The sequence below is a fragment of the Borostomias antarcticus genome (assembly GCF_949987555.1).
Source record: "Borostomias antarcticus genome assembly, chromosome: 16".
Taxonomy (NCBI): Eukaryota; Metazoa; Chordata; class Actinopteri; order Stomiiformes; family Stomiidae; genus Borostomias; species Borostomias antarcticus.
The window spans coordinates 3,328,178-3,349,562 of NC_140249.1; the positions used below are offsets into that span (position 1 = coordinate 3,328,178).

Below are 21,385 nucleotides of genomic sequence, written 5' to 3' on the forward strand. Positions count from 1 at the left end.
GAGGAGAGACTGGTGACGCGAGGCTAGGTGCTGGCTTACAGCCACGCACAAAAATACCCTTGTTCGTGTGGATAGGGCCTTAGTGTCCCTCCCTGGCATTCCATACTCTTTGGGTGCCAAAAACTCACCTAAGTGTCCCCTCTTGGCATTCCATACTCTTTGGCTGAGCTGCCCGCCCTAGAGGGACCGGCAGCCTAATTATTTCAACATTCCCATGCAAAAGATAGGGCGATTCAATAATCTGACTGTGCAAATATTCACATTACCCAGTCATTGTAATCTTAATGCAAACAGTGCATTATGTGCATTGATTATATTTGCCTATTTGTTTTAAAATGACCACTATTACAACAATGTTGACATTATATTTCTATTTAAACCCTTTCAAATTCTAATAATCAGGTGCGAACCCAACCAGTAGAGGGCATCGTTTTACGCTTTGGCTCCCTATTGCTGTCATATGGGCAAAAAATACACTACCCACAATCCTCGGTCTGATGGAAACATTCCCCGAAGTGTGCAAGGCGGACAACAGCTCTGTTATTGTGACTTAGCTAAAGAAACCTGTCTATTGAAACCTCCCTGGTAGTTTATGATCGCATGTAAGTACTAGTACACTTAAGCCTTTTTGCATAAATAAGATAAGCAAAATGCATGTCTAGTTCAGTACAACGTTGTTACGCGTGGGGATCAATTAAAGGACCGTAGCATGTTAGCTTAGCTGCTCTAGCTAGGCTAGCGTAGTGGCACCATTACTCAGGTCTAAACTAGCCTCGCCGGTTGTTGTTAGCTATTGGTGCTAATGCACTTAACGTCACTACAACTTTGTGCTACTGCGACAATAGTCGACCAGCAAATCCCTTGCATGGTTTGACTGCCACTACTGTAAACTGTGTAAACCAATTAGCTAGGCTAGCCAGATGAGTGAGGGAGCTAGCCGGCTACCTACTGGATGCTGCTCCCCTGATCACTGCCTTGTCCCTTTTTTCCAGCCCATGTTGCAAGACTAAACTGTGGCCCACTGAAGACTTCTGAGCTACAGCCCAACATGTCTTGTGTTTATTGAAAACACATCATCCATCTTCAAGGTGTGCCCTTCTCCTCTGACCCAAGCCTGCGTGTTCACCATGGAAACCCAAGCTGTAAGTTCTCTCCTGAGCCTTTTTCAAATATCAGCAAATGTATCATCAATAACTCGTATTCTCTCTAATACTACTAACACAAGTGTACTGCTTCACCAACAAATGGTTGCGGTGAATCTGAGAAGGCTAACAGCACGTCGTTTCTTTCACAAATGATTCAGGAGGTTATTCCTATTTGGCAGAACAAGCCTCATGGATCCACCCGTAGTGTGGTGAGAAGAATCGGCTCCACGCTGCCCCTCAAACCCTGTACCAGGGCGTGTTTTCAGGTAAGGACCGTACCATCCAAGCAGGGAGTAACTGAAGATGGAGATGGAGGCTACAAATGTATTTCTAACAATTGTATTTTTTACTGTAAAGAATTGATAGAGGTTTAAAGGCAGAGTTGTGTGTGTGTGTGTGTGTGTGTGTGTGTTAGTGTAAACAGTGAAAGGTCACAGAAAGAGTACAGAATAGGACCAATCAATTTAACCAGGCAAGGTCTGAGGTTGGAGTACAGCAGATACGTTTAAGGAGCAGATGGGCACAGTTGGTAGTGGAAGGGGTGTTATTAAGACCCCTCTGAGGCAACAACGTCACAAATTGTTACTAAAACGTAAATATAATAAAACCAGCAATGTCTGGTGATAACAGTGTTACTTTGTAGCTCAAAATATGCTCTAGTCTAAACAGTTCCAGTTTTCAAATCTAACGTCGTTTTGTCGGTTTTAGACTGGATTGCTAATTTTTACGATAATGCTGCAGTTCAGAACGCTGGAGAGGGTCTTTATTAACGACCCACTGTAGAGTAACCTAATATTAGTACAGTAAAGTACTGTAGAGTAACCTAATATTAGTACGGTAAAGTATGAATGGAATTCTCACACAATAGCACGGCATCGCCAAGCAACACTTTCAGGGTGAAGCTTCACGGAATTCATAGTGATGATTTGAGGTTGTTTTTATACAACTAAATGAACATAAAAAGCTGAAAATATGAGTGTAGCCTCTCTATGATATGTAATTGTAGGAGGGTCAGTAACTTTTCCATTGCAGTTTAAAATGTTGCTAGCCTAGCACACGACAGAAATCAGTCTTAGCGCAGCGTAGGGTCGATAAACCCCTTATGCTAGTACGCCCAGAAATATATGAAAGGGAAGCTTATTCACCAAGATAAGGCAATGCATGAGCTCACACTCATTTATTCGCTGCTCTAAAGGAAACTGTCTCTGAATGTATCTTTGTATTTTGATACTCAACTTTCTTTGGGTTAGACTACCTTAAAGCTTGCAATAAATCTGATCAAAAGTGTGTTGGTCACTGAGGCGTTTTTTTGTCACAGACTAGACTCTCACCCATCCAACCTAAAGGGACCTTTTGAGTCCAGAATTTATCTTCTTCAACTATCTCTTATCAAACTACTGATCATGTGGTGAAATTGTAATAGAGCTTGTTACTGTTGTGTACCAGGAGCTCCCCGGCCTCCCCCCGCTGAGGCCCATGGTTGGCCCGATGGTGCCCACCTTGGCTGACATTGCCTGGATCGCCGCAGATGAGGAGGAAACCTACGCACGGGTCCGGTATGTTCTGGCTGTTCTCCTCAATCGCCCTGCTGCTGTGGGAGGTGATATTAGACTGTATGATGATCTGATCGGTAGGTATTGGAGGCCCATGTAACTACTGCAGTCGCTCAAACGATCGACAAACTTGTCAACCAAAATTGTCTATTGATATGCAAGGAGAGCATGTAGAATGAGCCAGGAGAGAATATTTGAGAAGTCAAGGAAAGACTGCGTTGAGTTTGATCTATAGTCACTGTTGTGTTACTATTCCGCCCCCGCCAGGAGCGACTCCCGCCCGCTGAGACACGAGTGGCGGCCCACGCCCCTGCTGGTGCTCCACAGGAACTCCTCCGTGCCCAACTTCCGCCGTGAGGGCGCCAAGAAGATGGAGGGTCTGCGTAAGCCCGGCGTGACGGCCATGAACCGGACCACCGCCCTGCAGGACGAGCTGGGCCGACTACGCGCACAGATCGCCAAGATCGTCTCCAATGACACCGGTAGGAGGACAGCTAGTCCCCTGTCTGTCTGCCTGTCTGTCTGTCTGCCTGCCTGCCTGCCTGCCTGCCTGCCTGCCTGCCTGCCTGTCTGTCTGTGTCTGTCTGTCTGTCTGTCTGTCTGTCTGTCTGTCTGTCTGTCTGTCTGTCTGTCTGTCTGTCTGCCTGCCTAATCCCACTATCACTATCATATACAATGGCGACCGGTGTGTTTGGAGGCTCTCTATCTTCTCTCTAAGCTAACTGAACTGTTAAGACTCCTCTTCGCTCCCTCCCTGCCTCTCCCTCCCGGTGGCGGTCTCAGGCAGCTCTCTGTCTGGGAATCTTGCCCAGACGATGCGCTAACCTACAGGCTCATGTTGCGGAGGCATTCAATGCAGGGGACACAATAAAGTATATTGGGTTGTAATGTTATTGCAGGGACAATCCCAGAATAGCTGGGTGTTATTAATGCCGCTGTTAATGTCCAAGCACTGTGTTGTGTTCAGTTTACTGCGTTGTGGTGTGTAGACCTGTGTTCGGTTAGATACTGTGTTGTGCTGTGTTGTGTATAGTTAGATACTGTGTTGTGCTGTGTTGTGTATAGTTAGATACTGTGTTGTGTTCAGTTAGATACTGCGTTGTGTATAGTTAGATACTGTGTTGTGTTCAGTTAGATACTGCGTTGTGGTGTGTAGAGCTGTGTTCGGTTAGATACTGTGTTGTGTATAGTTAGATACTGTGTTGAGACCAACCTTAAATAAAGGTTAAATAAATAGTCTTGGGTAGTTACAGCATTGTCTTAGATGTTTTTGTTCAGTAGCAGTCACGGCCTACATACTGTGGCTACAGTTCAGATGTGGAAAAATACACAGCTTTTACAGAGTTGTCGTTAGTCAGTCTGCCTTTCTTTGGAGGGTAGCCAGGGATAGCCAAACACATTGACCTGCCCAGTGCCCACGCCTCAGATTGAGTCACTGTGGAGCACAAGAACCCAGTGCTTCCCACAAGGTGATCAGGCCTATCTGTGTCCCTTCATCTCTGCCCTGTCCCAGTTCTCCGCTTTATTTAAGGGGAGAGAGAGGCCTGAATGTGCTGTGATGAGTGATTACCCGCCTCTGCTCTGTTTGTCCCTCCCAGGCTCCGACCCCGCGACCCCTGACCTGCTGTCTCCTGACGACACCAGTATGAGTTTCTCGATGGCGCCCTTCGAGACCACGCCCTACCAGCCCACCACCGCCACCGCCGCTTCCTTCGTCATCAGCGACGTCACGGAGGAGGAGGAGGAGGAGGAGGACGTGGTGTCCGTCGTATCAGAGCTGGTGCCGGACCCCCTGCCGCCGGTGTCCATGACCGCCTCCGTGACCTTCGACCTGGACCGGCCTAGCATGGACTTCCGGGAGGCGGAGGAGGACACGGTGTCGCTGTCCAAGTCCACCAGCTTCGCCGACGTCATGGACATCCTGAAGGACATGAACCGCATGAAGATGAGCAAGGACAGGTAGGGTTATACCAGACAGGACAGGTAGGGTTATACCAGACAGGACAGGTGGGGTTATACCAGACAGGACAGGTGGGGTTATACCAGACAGGACAGGTAGGGTTATACCAGACAGGACAGGTAGGGTTATACCAGACAGGACAGGACAGGTAGGGTTATACCAGACAGGACAGGTAGGGTTATACCAGACAGGACAGGTAGGGTTTCACCAGACAGGACAGGTAGGGTTTCACCAGACAGGACAGGTGGGGTTATACCAGACAGGACAGGTGGGGTTATACCAGACAGGACAGGTAGGGTTATACCAGACAGGACAGGTAGGGTTATACCAGACAGGACAGGTAGGGTTATACCAGACAGGACAGGTGGGGTTATACCAGACAGGACAGGTAGGGTTATACCAGACAGGACAGGTGGGGTTATACCAGAGAGGACAGGACAGGTAGGGTTTCACCAGACAGGACAGGACAGGTGGGGTTATACCAGACAGGACAGGTAGGGTTTCACCAGACAGGACAGGTAGGGTTATACCAGACAGGACAGGTAGGGTTTCACCAGACAGGACAGGTAGGGTTATACCAGAGAGGACAGGTAGGGTTATACCAGACAGGACAGGTAGGGTTATACCAGACAGGACAGGTAGGGTTATACCAGAGAGGACAGGACAGGTAGGGTTTCACCAGACAGGACAGGACAGGTGGGGTTATACCAGTCAGGACAGGACAGGTGGGGTTATACCAGACAGGACAGGTGGGGTTATACCAGACAGGACAGGTAGGGTTATACCAGAGAGGACAGGACAGGTAGGGTTTCACCAGACAGGACAGGACAGGTGGGGTTATACCAGACAGGACAGGTAGGGTTTCACCAGACAGGACAGGTAGGGTTATACCAGACAGGACAGGTAGGGTTTCACCAGACAGGACAGGACAGGTAGGGTTATACCAGACAGGACAGGTAGGGTTTCACCAGACAGGACAGGTAGGGTTATACCAGAGAGGACAGGTAGGGTTATACCAGACAGGACAGGTAGGGTTATACCAGAGAGGACAGGTAGGGTTATACCAGACAGGACAGGTAGGGTTATACCAGACAGGACAGGTGGGGTTATACCAGACAGGACAGGTAGGGTTATACCAGACAGGACAGGTAGGGTTATACCAGACAGGACAGGTAGGGTTATACCAGACAGGACAGGTAGGGTTATACCAGACAGGACAGGTAGGGTTATACCAGACAGGACAGGTAGAGTTATACCAGACAGGACAGGTGGGGTTATACCAGACAGGACAGGACAGGACAGGTAGGGTTATACCAGACAGGACAGGACAGGTAGGGTTATACCAGACAGGACAGGTAGGGTTATACCAGACAGGACAGGTAGGGTATAGGCCCCCTCATAGCTGAGCTACAGAGACTCAAATTATTCAGTAAACCATCACTGGCAACCAATTATGATGATGTGCAAGAACTGGTTAGGGTTTAGTGGATAGTTTGTTGAATGCTTATCTGTGGTTAATAGATTATCAATACCCCTCCAGATGAAGTGTAACCTACTGCAGACAGACTGTGTAACAGTGAGGGTATTGATGAAGGATCATGCGTGCGCGTGAATGGACATATGAATGATTGGAGGAATCGGTTAACTGCAGAATCGGTTAACTGTGGGGCGACTGTGGCTCAGGAGGTAGAGCGGGTCGTCCAAAGATCATAGGGTCGGCGGTTCGAATCCCGCCTCCTCCTGTCCACATTGGTGTGTGAATGTGTGTGTGAGAATGGGTGAATGAGAGGCCATTGTAAAGCGCTTTGGATAAAAGTGCTATGTAAGTGCAGTCCATTTATCATCTGACCATTTCCCAGTCCACTATAATAGTGTGTGAAACCCAGCCGGTCGCTCCGTGGTGTTGACGGTGGGTTGTCTGGTCTGGTGTGTCTCTCTCCACAGGTATAACCGAGGCTGTGCATCCCTCATGGAGGAAGACTCCGCCTCTCTCATCTCCGAGGCCCTGAGGAAGAAGTTCACTCTGAAGGAGGAGGACATCGGTGCCGTCAAACGGAAGTAGCCCCTCCCCCTTGACACCTGGCTCCGCCTCCCCATGTATGTCAAGCAGGAATAAACGCAACATAATTTGCGTTGCGTCGCTGGGAACGTTACTTCTTATTCCTGTTGTGTTTGAGCAGCTGAGCAGAACCAAGTGTTTAGAGTAGCTGTGTGTAACGTTAATGGTGCGTCTCTGGCGCTCCGTTTGTGACGGGACTGGTGATGTGAAATGAGCCGTTGGTATTTCTGTTTGTTTGGTATTTCAGTGTGTCGCCACCACGAGACTGTGGCCTTGCTGAAGGACGTTAGTCAAGCTTGCTTAATCTCTCTCTCTCTCTCTCTTGTCACCAGACCTGGCTCTGCCTCTGGACTGTGTTCCCATGGAGACCCAACCTCACCTCACCTCATCAACCGTGGCAACGGCTATTAACAAAACCCATCAACAACAACAACAATCCTACCCACCTGGCAGGCCTGTTTGAATCAAACCAACCTTGAACCAACCCCCATGACGTAGAGGAGGAGGAGGAACCTTACATCACTCACCTGGTCCATCTGCACTCGACAGTCAACACTCCTCTCTCTCTCCCTCACACCCCTCTGAAGGAAGCTGGCTGTATCACAGTGATAAGAGGTCAACGCCACTGTGTGTGTGTGTGTGTGTGTGCGCGTGCGTGCGTGCGTGTCAGTCAGTCAGTCAGTCAGTCAGTCAGTCAGTCAGTGCACCCTTAGAGATGATACTGTTGTAATCTGTCATGCCACCATGGTGGATGTGTTTGAGCCCTCAGGTGACAGTAGTGCTACTCAGTAAACCCTCTGTCTGCAGGCTCTCCTGTGTTCTACCCATCCTGGTATGCTATGAGAACCATGGTTCTCACAGGGGCCTGGTTCTCCCAGCAAGCTGATGGACTATCAACGGAAGAATTGCGGAAGAGCCAACCTTTTCACGCCGACTTTTCTTATTTCAAAAGTACAGATATTTACATTGCAATATTGAGCTAGCTGCCATTGCATCTGGTACAGCATATATAGTTTGTCCTTCACCATCTCACACACACACACACACACACACACACACACACACACACACACACACACCAAACTCTACTGTACTGTACCTTGGCCTTGAGGTTTTAAATAATGCAGCCTGGTCGACGGCAACTGGGTAAGGCTTTACTGACGGAGGGATCCCAGCCTATAGCAGTGGAAGGAGATGCCCATGACTAAATGGGAACAAGGAAATGGTTTGAAGTTTGACCTGTGTGATACATAAACGCATGGTTGATTTGGTGGTGGTTTGTGAAGGCAGCACTGTTTTTCGGGGGCCCCTCATAGCTAAGCTACAGAGACTCAAATTATCCAGTAGACCATCACCGGCAACCAGTGATGATGATATGCAAGAGTAAGGTTTAGTGGATAGTTTGTTGAATGCTTATCTATGGTTAATCTATCAATAACCCCCCCCCCCCCCCCTCCCAGATGAAGTGTAACCGTTGTATATTATCTACTGCAGAGTGTGACTGTGTTCTGTACCCCTCCTCGTTTACTGCTGTTGTGCTAAATCTGCCTGTTGAAGACACCATGAATAAACATGTACAGATCTTTTTGAGTGTAGATGTATAGACTTCCCTACGGGGGAGAATGTGTGACTCTTTGGGAATAAGCAAGCCTGTGCATGTGTGCTGTCACATCAATACTGTAGAGGGATTATGAGACGCTTCTCCTGTCGACGCCTTACTACAAACCTATTGCCTCTTCCGATGACTGAACCTCTTTATTTATTGGTTGATGATGTGCCATGAGTTTGCTTAAAAAAAAAAAATCCTCAGCCCACCTGTTTTTCCAGTTTCTGACACTTTTCTTTCTTCAGGGAGCATATTCCCACAATCCAGTGGTGTTTTGAGTGTTTTTAAATCGAATGACTGACTGCTTCGGAGAGCGTATCGTGTCATTTCTTCATCCGTCTGTCACTGAAGGAAGGAAGGTTGTCTCTCTCTCTGTCTCTCTCCAGTCATGTTGAGCTCCCATCATATCAGGATAGATTGTGTGATATCCTGACTCCTATGATGTGTGTGAATAACAGGTTATGTGTGTGAATACCAGGTTATGTCTAGAAGTGATGACCCCATAGTGTAGGTTTGCCGTGAGAGTCGGGTCCTTGTCAAAAATAATGGATGAAGAATGTGCCCAGTCTTCTGTTGAAACTGAATCTGTTAGTTGTCTTTCTCCATTTTAAGTGTTCCTCTAACTGTCCTCAGGCCTTTTCAAATATTCAGGCCTTTCCCGGCAGACAAAGTGAGGTGAAGCTCTGGCTATAGCTAAGAATTTCATAAAAGATCAACCGTTTGAACCATTTTTGTTTGTGGCTCATGATGTTTTTGATATGGGTTGTTTTGATCTGGTTCAACATTGCAGAGTTAAGTCGATTGACTTAGGAACTGCTAATATGAGCCTGGTACAAGGAAGAACCATTGCAATTGTCACTTGTAACAGTTGGCCTGTGCTCGCTAATGTTGTTGTTAAACAGACCATTTTGTCTGTCACCAGCTTTGTACATTTGTTCTGCTTGTCTCTTTAAAAAAACAACTTTGTTTTAAACAAACTCCCAGGAAGACCACCCGAGAAGCTCTCTGCAACCATGTCTGCATCCCGCCAAACTGAATGAAGACGTGTTCTGTTGAGATTTATCTTGTGTTGAAAACAATAATAAAGACGGGCTGATGTTTTGAACTTTTAAACTTTTTGAACTTTATTTTTTAGTCTCCTTCTGCAGTCTTCAGACTGTTTCAGGTCCGAACTGTAATAACTGATCGCCTGCGGTAGCAGAAGATTACCAGCAGGTGGAGATAATGGTGTACAGTTGAACACGTAGAAGCCATTTCAGAGGGATTGCATGCAAATTATTTGGTAATATTTCTTTATTGCAACCATAGCTCTAACCTTAACCCTAGCCCCAACCCTAAGTAAGTAAGTAAGTAAGTAAGTAAGTAAATAAAAGTTTATTTGTATAGCACCCCTCTCAGCATGAATGCACAGAGTGCTTCACATCAGGTGCAGGTAAAAAAAAAGTGCATAGTAAAATAAATAACCTACAACACAGTAAAACGAGAAAGTATACAAAAAGTGGCCAATTTCACGAACACTAACCCCAGTCCCAGCCTGGAATATCTTCTCTTCATACACCAAGGAGACCAGCCCAGTATAACTTTGATGGTTCTAATTACCCTAGTTCCCTTCCCCTTTGGCCCACTCCTCTCTCTCTCTCTTTCTCTTCATCTCGTTCTCCCTCCACCTCTCTCCCTTGTCTCTTTCTTCTTTTCTCCCTCCTTTTTCATTCTCTCTCCTCTCTCGAAGGCCCTAAGATGATCCAGGCCATCTGTGAGTCAGAGTCTATTTTGCGTTCAAGTCCTTGGCCTACTTCATCCTGCCTCACCTCTCCTGCCGTTTTTAGATGCAGGATGCCTGTGGAGAGCGCAGATAATAGAGCTTTGTATCTCAACGTGGCTTTGTTAGAACTAGTAATGTAGAGCTTAGGGTGACATTGACACAGTTATGTAATTCCACTATATATCTGTAAAGCTCCCAGTGATTTCCTGTGCTCATGGAACAGGTAGGCGCAGGTAGGAGAGGCACAGAAGGGGACAGATGGTATTGAATTTACCTGCTCCAGTGATCTTGAAGAAAACATTCCTGTGAATTGGAGCACTGGCGGTGCGAGGCCCTATTGAAATTGTTAAAGAATTATTGGGGGCCAAGCAGCGAAGCTGCGTAGGCCACCATTGTTCTTGTACCTTCTTTCTTTCTTTCTTTCTTTCTTTCTTTCTTTCTTTCTTTCTTTCTTTCTTTCTTTCTTTCTTTCTTTCTTTCTTTCTTTCTTTCCTTCTTTCTTTCTTTCTTTCTTTCTTTCTTTCTTTCTTTCTTTCTTTCTTTCTTTCTTTGCCATGGGAGTCTATGGCAGCCCATAGCCGTATGGTAAAAAGTTGTGAAAATTGGCACACTCATTCATGATGGTCCCCTGAGAAACTCACTGAGGTGTTAGTTGGCGTTCTGACATAATTCGCCATAAAGTAAGATTCTAGTTCACCCTACAGGATTCATACTTTGCGGCACCAACGGACACCAGGAAGTCCTCATAACTCCTACATACATTATCCGATTTACTTCAAATTGCTCAGGGTTGATGAAGGTCGCATCCTGAACACATCTGTGTGTCAGCATTGAGTCATACTTATAGCGCCACCTACTGTTTACAGGAAGTCCTCATAACTCCTACATACATTATCCGATCCGAGCTTTGTATCTCAACGTGGCTTTGTTAGAACTAGTAATGTAGAGCTTAGGGTGACATTGACACAGTTATGTAATTCCACTATATATCTGTAAAGCTCCCAGTGATTTCCTGTGCTCATGGAACAGGTAGGCGCAGGTAGGAGAGGCACATTAGGGGACAGATGGTATTGAATTTACCTGCTCCAGTGATCTTGAAGAAAACATTCCTGTGAATTGGAGCACTGGCGGTGCGAGGCCCTATTGAAATTGTTAAAGAATTATTGGGGGCCAAGCAGCGAAGCTGCGTAGGCCACCATTGTTCTTGTACCTTCTTTCTTTCTTTCTTTCTTTCTTTCTTTCTTTCTTTCTTTCTTTCTTTCTTTCTTTCTTTCTTTCTTTCTTTCTTTCTTTCTTTCTCTGCCATGGGAGTCTATGGCAGCCCATAGCCGTATGGTAAAAAGTTGTGAAAATTGGCACACTCATTCATGATGGTCCCCTGAGAAACTCACTGAGGTGTTAGTTGGCGTTCTGACATAATTCGCCATAAAGTAAGATTCTAGTTCACCCTACAGGATTCATACTTTGCGGCACCAACGGACACCAGGAAGTCCTCATAACTCCTACATACATTATCCGATTTACTTCAAATTGCTCAGGGTTGATGAAGGTCGCATCCTGAACACATCTGTGTGTCAGCATTGAGTCATACTTATAGCGCCACCTACTGCTTACAGGAAGTCCTCATAACTCCTACATACATTATCCGATCCGAGCTTTGTATCTCAACGTGGCTTTGTTAGAACTAGTAATGTAGAGCTTAGGGTGACATTGACACAGTTATGTAATTCCACTATATATCTGTAAAGCTCCCAGTGATTTCCTGTGCTCATGGAACAGGTAGGCGCAGGTAGGAGAGGCACATTAGGGGACAGATGGTATTGAATTTACCTGCTCCAGTGATCTTGAAGAAAACATTCCTGTGAATTGGAGCACTGGCGGTGCGAGGCCCTATTGAAATTGTTAAAGAATTATTGGGGGCCAAGCAGCGAAGCTGCGTAGGCCACCATTGTTCTTGTACCTTCTTTCTTTCTTTCTTTCTTTCTTTCTTTCTTTCTTTCTTTCTTTCTTTCTTTCTTTCTTTCTTTCTTTGCCATGGGAGTCTATGGCAGCCCATAGCCGTATGGTAAAAAGTTGTGAAAATTGGCACACTCATTCATGATGGTCCCCTGAGAAACTCACTGAGGTGTTAGTTGGCGTTCTGACATATAATTCGCCATAAAGTAAGATTCTAGTTCACCCTACAGGATTCATACTTTGCGGCACCAACGGACACCAGGAAGTCCTCATAACTCCTACATACATTATCCGATTTACTTCAAATTGCTCAGGGTTGATGAAGGTCGCATCCTGAACACATCTGTGTGTCAGCATTGAGTCATACTTATAGCGCCACCTACTGCTTACAGGAAGTCCTCATAACTCCTACATACATTATCCGATTTACACCAAATTGCTCACGCTTGATGAAGGTCGCATCCTGAACACATCTGTGCATCAGCATTGAGTCATACTTATAGCGCCACCTACTGTTTACAGGAAGTCCTCATAACTCCTACATACATTATCCAATTTACCCCAAATTGCTCACGCTTGATGAAGGTCGCGTCCTGAACACATCTGTAGGTGAGTATTGAGTCATACTTATAGCACTGCCTACAGGTCAAGCAGGAAGTCATCATAACTCCTACATACATTGTCTGATTTACACAACATTTCTCACGCTTCATCAAGGTACCATCCTCAACACATCTATGCGTCAGTATTGAGTCAAGCTTAGAGCGCCACCTACTGGTGACAGGTTTCTCTCAGTACTGGACACCGAAATAGCACACCCTTTAATGGCGCAGCACCCCAGCACGCGTGGGGTGCGAGGGCCCGCTCACTGCTGCTTGCAGCCCTAGTTATCAAATGATTCTGGATTATGGTTTGTGTTAAATCACTTCCACTGCTATTTTAAACAGCAGTCACCAGGGGAGTAGTTCATAGCAGGCTCCCTGCGAAGAGGCCTTCCAGCCAGGGAAGTAGTGCTATCAGTCAGACTAACGACGCCAGCTGGGCCTTTCCATCACTCTGCCCGCTACAGTGCCTTTCATCACTGTCTCCTGTAGCCTGCTGGGAGCTCTTTAGAAACAGACCTGCCTTTTAGAACATAAATGTTCCCAATTTTCTACCGCCTGGATGTCGACATGACAATTTATAACTTCATTTGCACCCACCCAGCACAATGTGAAAGTGGGAGTTTCTTCAGGTGCCCATCCTGGATGTTCTCCTGGATGTTCTCCTGGATGTTCTCCTGGATGTTCTCCTGGATGTTCTCCTGGGAGCTAGCCATCCCCCAGCGAGTGATGAAGTTTCACTTTAGGGGCAGGAATATGCCAGCGGCTTTGGGTTTGATTGATCTCTCCGACGATTGCGTCAGAAGAAGAAATGCCATGGCGTAGGCCATCCTGACCCAGGCTGAGGAGGTGAAGAGATATTTCAGAGGAGGAGGGATGGTGCCAGAGAGTGCATCATTTAGGCCAGCCACTCTCAACCAGCAGAGCGCTGTCAAGTGGGTGGCGGATTGGCGTTTCACTGGCTGCCAGTCGATATCCCTCTCTGTCAAAACGAGCAATCACATCTCTGCTGCCTTTCACCTCCACCTACAGTACTTACAGTATGTGAGTCATGGTTTTTCCATTATGACTGTCAGAAAATCAAAGGCCAGGAACAAACTGAACCTGAACGCTACTCTGTGTCAGCCTCTCAGCCATCCCTGAACCTGAACGCTACTCTGTGTCAGCCTCTCAGCCATCCCAGCACCACTTCATCTCATTATGAACCAGAAGCCCAAGTATCTGATGCTGGGTGAGCAGAATATGTATTTTGGTCATTACAGCTGACAAGTGTACACATAAAACACATATCAAGCATATATTTACAGTTAATTTTTTCTCAAATCATGTTTTTTTTCCTCATGTATTTTGGATTTTTTTTAACAATCAAGTGGGCTTAAAGGTACCCAACGAAACGTGAATCAAAACAATCAGTTCTTTGTTTATTTTCGAAATTCCTCGATTATATGGTTCCTTGTAGTCTAATAAACATGTTGAATCACTTGAATGTCTTTCCTACCTTGTAATTTCTTCGCAAAATGATATTTCGCTAATGTTTTGAAAACAACAAAGATGTGTGAAACATCACTATTATGTGCTCCGTGTATTGACGCAATGACGTAGTACACGATTTTCGGGGACCACCTTCTCAAATTTGCTCTAGAGCGCATACTAGTGGTCAAAAACGACATTGGGTACCTTTAAGTTACAAAAGGTTGAGAACCCCTGCTTTAGGCAGACAGCCAAAGTCAGGAGGGGACACACCATCACAACGCCCTCACTGTGGGGTTCATTGTAAAGCACTTTGGATAAAAGCACTAGATTCAGTCCATTTACCATTCTCAGCACAGTATTTGGTTGCCTAGAGACTTCCTCTGTTGTAAAAATGACACCATTGTCTAGACTGTATGAATGGCCAGCCTGCCAGTAGACGTATCAGAACATCTTAATGACGATTACAGCTGCCGAAGTCTGCCTCTCCCATAGCAACAGATTAGCAGGGGGAAAGCAGTAGATGTTTTTTTCATACCACGGGTGTACCCTACTCTTTAAAATTGTTGTGTGAATGTCATGTTGGCTACGGGACTCATCTCCACAGAAAGCCATAAATATCTGATTTGGTATATTGATATTCACTCAGGGAATACACCTGTAATAATTTGACTACACTGATCTGCAATCAACAGACAGAAGGGACCAATTCTAATGCTCAAGCGATCTAACAGATGCTTCTGGCTTTTGGTTCAGTCGGTGCTTTAGAGATTGTCAGAGGCAGGGACACATGTGGCTTCATGCAGATACTTACCCTCAATCTAGACTGTTACTGTTAAACTAGAGCTGTGTGTTAAAGTTTTCCCAGGAGGAGTGTGTAGCCGGCTGTAATGTTGGCAGCGTGGTCTGTGTCTGTTCCCGGAGCCGTCGCCTTCCTCCTGACGTCAGCAGGAGGTACTGTATCATAGCAACAACCAACAGGAAGCTGTTAAACTAAATGGGGAACTTGGGGAACACCGACCTGGCATTGCCCCATTCTCGCACACACACACACACACACACACACACACACACACACACACACACACACACACACACACACACATACACACACACGCGCGCACGTCACCACCCCCTTGCCTCACCCACTCACACAATGACACATATGACTCATAGCCCACGACAACGGAACCTGCACAAATACTTATTCCTGTTGCTCCTTCCATACTGAATAAATGTGACTGTTTCTAATTTGGCAGCTGTGTTGTGTTATTACCATGGATGTATTGGTTATTACTGTCATATTACAGGCTGAGTGGGGACGTGGTGTCACTTCCTGTCTCATTCACCGGTGTTGTTAGTCACCTGTCTACCAGCGTACGAGGGCCCACTTCTGTTTCAGACACTGATTGGCACCTGGTCGTGCTGGAGGCCCTTTTCACAACTAATGTGAAAGAACAGACAAGCGCATGACTCACTGGTAAATACAATACATTTGTGGTGTTGGGGGACAAAACCTCATTAGACACTGGGGCTCTATGACCTGTCTGCTTAATAGCACATTAGTTGGATTTCATACAGCACCCTTTTCAAATCGTATTACAAAAGCGATTCAATAATTGATTTCTTCTTTTGTTAAGTTGTGGTGCTACTATTGTGATATAATGCACAATGGTGGTACAGAGGACAAGCTGGAACTGCCTCATCAGGCCTCTATGAGTGACTGTGAAACATATACTGTTGATATTTCAGGAAGCCCATCTCATGTTAATTGGAGCATGTCATTGCCACAGCCCTGTTTTGCTCGGCATCCCCTGGTGGGGGCGTCTGTCCTGGTGCTGATCTGACACCTTGTTAGAGAATGGTTTGATTTTGGCCCAGACCTCATATCCAGACTGGCTCCTCGCCCAGCCTCCGCGACCAGCTGCCTCCATCTAGAACAGAGGGAGAGAAGGGACCTCCTCCTCCTCCTCCTCCTAATCTTCCTCCTCCTCTTCCTCCTATTCTTCCTCCTCCTCTTCCTCCTATTCTCCCTCCTCTTATTCCTGCTCCTCCTCTTCCTCCTCCTCCTCCTCCTATTCCTGCTCCTCTTTCTCCTATTCCTCCTCCTATTCCTGCTCCTCTTCCTCCTCTTCCTCCTCATATTCCTGCTCCTCTTCCTCCTATTTCTCCTCCTCCTCCTATTCCTGCTCCTCTTCCTCCTATTCCTCCTCCTCCTCCTCCTCTTCCTCCTCCTCCTATTCCTCCTCCTTCTCCTGATCTTCTTCCTCCTCCTCCTCCTCAGGTTCACGTTTCGATTACAAATTGATGCGAGGCAGTTTTCCTTCCCCCAGGCAGAGACGGCAACCAGAGCCGGTGTGGCAGAGTGAAATGGACTACACACATTAAAAGTGATACGGTACCTATAGGGTGCAGTGGTGCGCGTCTGCCACGGTATAAACTGGATATGAGAGGGGTCAGCTGTCTGGCGGCACTGTTGTGAATTCAGACAGGGTGCAGGCTAATCAACTGTCACAAACTGTTTGCTTGTCTTGGGTTTCTCAACACCATTTTCTAAAAATGAAAGGCACATATTCAATCAATATGTCTGATAAATTAGTTTCATATTTGTAAGATTAGACTGGTAAAACTAAAATATTGAAGCTACCATGAGAGGAGAGCAGCATTATAATATAATGAGCTAATGGAGAAACAATTAGGGAAATGGTGGAGCTGAAAGGTATTTATTTGTTTATTTTATTTGGAGCTGAATGGGATTTATGTGTATTTATTCAGCTGGAGAGCCAGCAGACATCACCTCCACAGTTCTAATCCAGCCATGTGCCACACTCTATGAATCACAGCCCCTCAAACAAGTCCAATGTAGTCCTATGTGAATAACAGCTTCTGGGTTGTCAATTTCTTGCATCACAACACAATTAAGTAATTTTCAGTCAGTGACGATTCATGTTTTTGTGACGTCTAGCCCTTCATTTGTGCTGCTCTATTTCAGCTCAGTGAGACAACTGTGTGATCCAGCAAGATCCAAATAATCTGTGTGTCACTGTGAAAGGAAACACTTTAGATATTTAGTATGAAATAAAATAAACAAAACACGTGTTATCTTATGGTTTGAAACTATCCTCTTTCTAGAACAGTCAAGATAACAACACATTTCACCATATTTGTCTTGTCACTTGTGGGCCTTTTAAGGATTAGAGGAACATATGACATGTGAGGGCTTAAGCATCTTATCTCACCTCTCCCAGGGAGATCAAAAGGAGGCTAATTCTCTGCAGAATTCTTGTAAAAGCAATGCTTATCTAGACTGGTATCTAGACTGGTATATAGTCCCTGACAACACTTTTTATGTCGCCTCTTTCTCCTGTCACTGCAAATGTATAATAATAAAGTCTACTGTACATGCTTTTTGTATGTGAAAAATGTTGCAGAATGCATTAGTTTCTTTGTGTATGTCTTCGTTGGTGGCCCACTCTTTTGTTGGGAGGCACATATTGTTGAGCGTTCCTCTAACAAACAACTAGGAACTTCAAGGAAAAGCTGTTTTGCAATAGCCTGGCTCCAGCCCCTGAATCTGAATTTTCTAAATGCAATTCCAGGTCTGGAAAGGCTCTCATCCAGAGTGATGTCTTGGTTGAAATTCCAAACAGGCCAGTCAGCGTCCATTGAATGCTTCCTTTGAATTAAACTGCGCAACGTGATTGGTTAGGGGAAAAACGAATTGATGTGGACTCCTTCGGCGACTCCAATCTTGGAAAACGACTGTAATTGGAGCCTGTTCAGACTGAATAATGAAGTGAAACGAAATGAGAATTCAGTATGAGTGTCAGGCTGGTTTGTCGAGGCATTGTTGTATGACATACCACATATTCCGCCAAGCCCTTTCCAGTAAGTATGAGAGCATAATGTCCTCTTCATCCCTGCATGCAGCCTATAGCTGACCCCGGGCTCTGGCGGTATTAATAAGCTAGTTAACCAGCTCATAATAACGTAGCTCACCGGAGGTTTAGATCGGTGGGCTGGAGGTTATGAGAGCATTGGATCCCCACGGTAGTCCGTTTAGAGCACACCGCCCCAGGGAGGCGGCCCACAGCCAGCGGCCTCACTATGTGCAATTTATAGACCGATCCAATATGTCACCATGCCTTACATGATAGAGACACTATGACAGACATACTGTAGTCACTGTGGGCTACATTCAGCTTCACTGTCAGTGCGAAATCTTAAAAGAGAACTCCGACAGGTGTTAACAATGGAGAAAATGTGTGAAATTGCATAATGGATTATTGTCTACTGGATCTGTATCTTGATTAGTGCTTTTATCCAAAGCGCTTTACAATGACCTCTCATTCACCCATTCACACATCAACGGCGGCAGCTGCCATGCAAGGTGCTAGCCTGAAATTGCATAATGGATTATTGTCTACTGGATCTGCAATACCCAAAGAGATTAAGAGCAGCTTTATAGTAATGAAATGAGTAATAGATATGAACTTTAATAATCCCTGTAGTAATTATCCCCAAATTTCCTCCTACTGGGAGTATAAAAGTTCATATCTTTCTATCTTTCTTGTTATCTTTGTAGTTGTTTGTGGGCTAGCAAAAACACCGCCCAGACCTCAATGTTCCTGCAGCATCACAGACCCTTTCAGCACAGTGGAAATGTGCCGCCACTCCCCTCAGGACCAGCGTCACGTCAGGTGAACCGTGCAGAAATAAGCGGGTCTATACTTTGTGCCTCGGCGTGGTCAGACCCGGAGCGCAGTTCCGGCTCTCCCTCCACAGGGCAGCCCTCTGAGCGCGGACCCCTCTGGCGTCTGAGTGAGGGGTGGAGGGGGGCGGCCGCTGTGACGAGCTGCTGTTTTTAGACCGCGGCCTGCTGGCTCATTAGTGCTGCCTGGCTGCGGCAGACAGGCATGGAGTGACCAGCTGGAGACCAGCACCGCGGTCTTGATGGGGGGGTGGGCAGCCGTGCGTCACACAATGAAATACAGAATCCAGGGGGCACGGATATGGAGCATGATGGGGGTGTTGAGGGCCACCCATGACGCCTGGTTTAGCTTTGCATTTGTATATGTGTATTATAATTGGTAAATGGACTGCACTTGTATAGTGCTTTTATCCAAAGCGCTTTACAATGACCTCTCATTCACCCATTCACACATCAACGGCGGCAGCTGCCATGCAAGGTGCTAGCCTGTTCATTGGGAGCAAGTTCAGTGTCTTGTCCAAACACACTTCGACATGTGGGCAGGAGGAGACGGGATTCGAACCGCCGACCCTACGATCATTGGACAACCCGCTCTACCTCCTGAGCCACAGTCGCCCCATACTTCACAGTTCACATATGAATTTCCATTGTGGATTGGTTGAGTATTGGGAATGTTTTTGGCAATCTATAGGCATGATGGACAACTCAACGAAGCCCCTGAAGAGAGCTGGAAGGCTGTTAGTCTGTTAGGACCAACTGCCGACTCGGGAGACTGAAGAACATTGTAAAATCCACAGCGGGCTGTTTAATAACAAAAATGGAGCAGCGAAAACAAGGCAGAATGATAAGGGTGGTGGGGGGGGGGGGGGGGGGAGGGAGGCTGCAGCAGGAAGAGATATGACTCTGTTGGTGGTCCTGGGTCTGGAGAGACGAGGAGGAAAAAACAGGGTTAAAGGTGATGAAAAAATCACAGACAAAAAGCTCTACAGAACAAACAGCGAATGTAGGCTAAAACATTACCACTGAGATGTGATACATTACCACTGAGATGTGATACATTACCACTGAGATGTGATAAGATCTGGTGATAATTGGAGCGCAGGTCAGGTTCTAGAAGGAGGTGAGGTGATTGGAGTGTAGACCAAGGTTATAATAACTTTTTGTTTTCAATTTCAGTTTAGTTTTGGTGGGTTTGCTAGTTTCGTTTTTATTTTTTGAAAATGCTTAAATTTAAATGTTTAAATTTAGTGTTTATTAGTTTCAATATTATTTATAGTTTTTTTCTTCTGTGCTAGGTTCGTGAGACTATCCTGATAGCTCATTTTGTTACACTTGGCGCATGTCAGGTTACGCAGGGGCACAACTAATAAAAAATGGAGGATAGATTTAATATCCACCCAAAATACTAGGCTTATGTATGAAATGAAAAAGACATTCTCTCTATATCTATATATTTATTTTATTTTAGTTAGTTTTGTAAACACACAGTATAGTTTTAGTTTGTTATCGTTTTTTGTAAAACCTAGTTTGTATTTTTATTTCAGTTAACTAAAATGTTTTTTCACACCTAGTTTTCGTTTTTTAGATAGGTTTGGTTATATAATAACCTTGGTGCAGACCTGGCTCTAGGAGGAGCTGATGTGCAGAATGGGGGTGAGGAACGGGTGTGCAGCAGAGCTGTGCCGTAAGATAATTCGCTGCAGCATTTTATTCTTGTAGATTTGACACATTAGCTACACCTTCTGGTGAATAAGAAAGGAAATGCTCAGTTAATCATTTTAATTAAAGTTGAGGCACAGCTCTAGTCTGCAGCCATTTCAACAGTTTTTTCCTCACGTTTACAAACATTTATAGATAGATAAAAAATCAAAATATTTTTTTCAGACAATAAACTTGATATTAAACCGTGTTAAAAAAACGTGTTAAAACGTGTTAAAATGTGTTTGCAGATCTATGTAAAAACTTATAAATAGATCTATAACAAACATTATACAACTACAGATTGTACTACTTGTGCTACTCTAATACTGTAGCACATAAAATCACATCACAGAAAAAATATGACGAAAACAATACTACACATTACCATTGAAGACACAGAGATGATGCTGACTTGGACTGCAAGGAATCTGGGTGTGACCCTGGATGACCAACTGTCATTCTCTGCACATATCATATCCGTCACACGCTCCTGCAGATTCATGCTCTACAACAGTGGTCCCCAAACTAAGGCCCGCGGGCCGGACACGGCCCGCCTCCACATTTGGCCCGGCCCCCTGAACAATACCAGAGACGCATTATGATTTTTTTTTCAGTCTGGCCACGCGAATCCCAGACTAGCCCCTGTCAAATAGAACGGAATAATTGCGAAAAGGTTAGGTAAGAGAAAAGTGGATTCAGAATGCAGGGTATTTAACCTGCAGTGGTCAAACGATTCTTTTTTTGTTCAATGCAAAGAAAAGGCTGTTTGTCTCATCTGTCAAGAGGCGGTGGCGGTATTCAAAGAATACAATCTGCGCCGACACTATGAATCCCATCACAAAGACAAGTATGATAACTTG

General features: G+C 45.6%; 1 protein-coding gene across 2 annotated transcripts; it reads left to right on the forward strand.

The window, feature by feature from the left end:
* Positions 1-523: 523 nt before the first annotated feature.
* mtfr1l (mitochondrial fission regulator 1-like) lies at positions 524-9,361 on the forward strand. 2 transcript variants are annotated; one of them, XM_084450602.1, is made up of 8 exons: positions 524-602; positions 993-1,142; positions 1,304-1,411; positions 2,592-2,701; positions 2,966-3,180; positions 4,297-4,657; positions 6,603-6,755; positions 7,050-9,361. In XM_084450602.1, exons 2-7 carry the CDS (start codon positions 1,128-1,130, stop codon positions 6,718-6,720), a joined length of 927 nt encoding a protein of 308 aa, XP_084306728.1. In that variant the 5' UTR covers positions 524-602; positions 993-1,127; the 3' UTR covers positions 6,721-6,755; positions 7,050-9,361. The 2 variants fall into 2 exon arrangements, with proteins under 2 accessions (XP_084306728.1, XP_084306729.1); XM_084450603.1 differs by lacking the exons at positions 6,603-6,755; positions 7,050-9,361 and adding an exon at positions 4,773-4,805 and having other exon boundaries at positions 4,297-4,705.
* Positions 9,362-21,385: the final 12,024 nt, after the last annotated feature.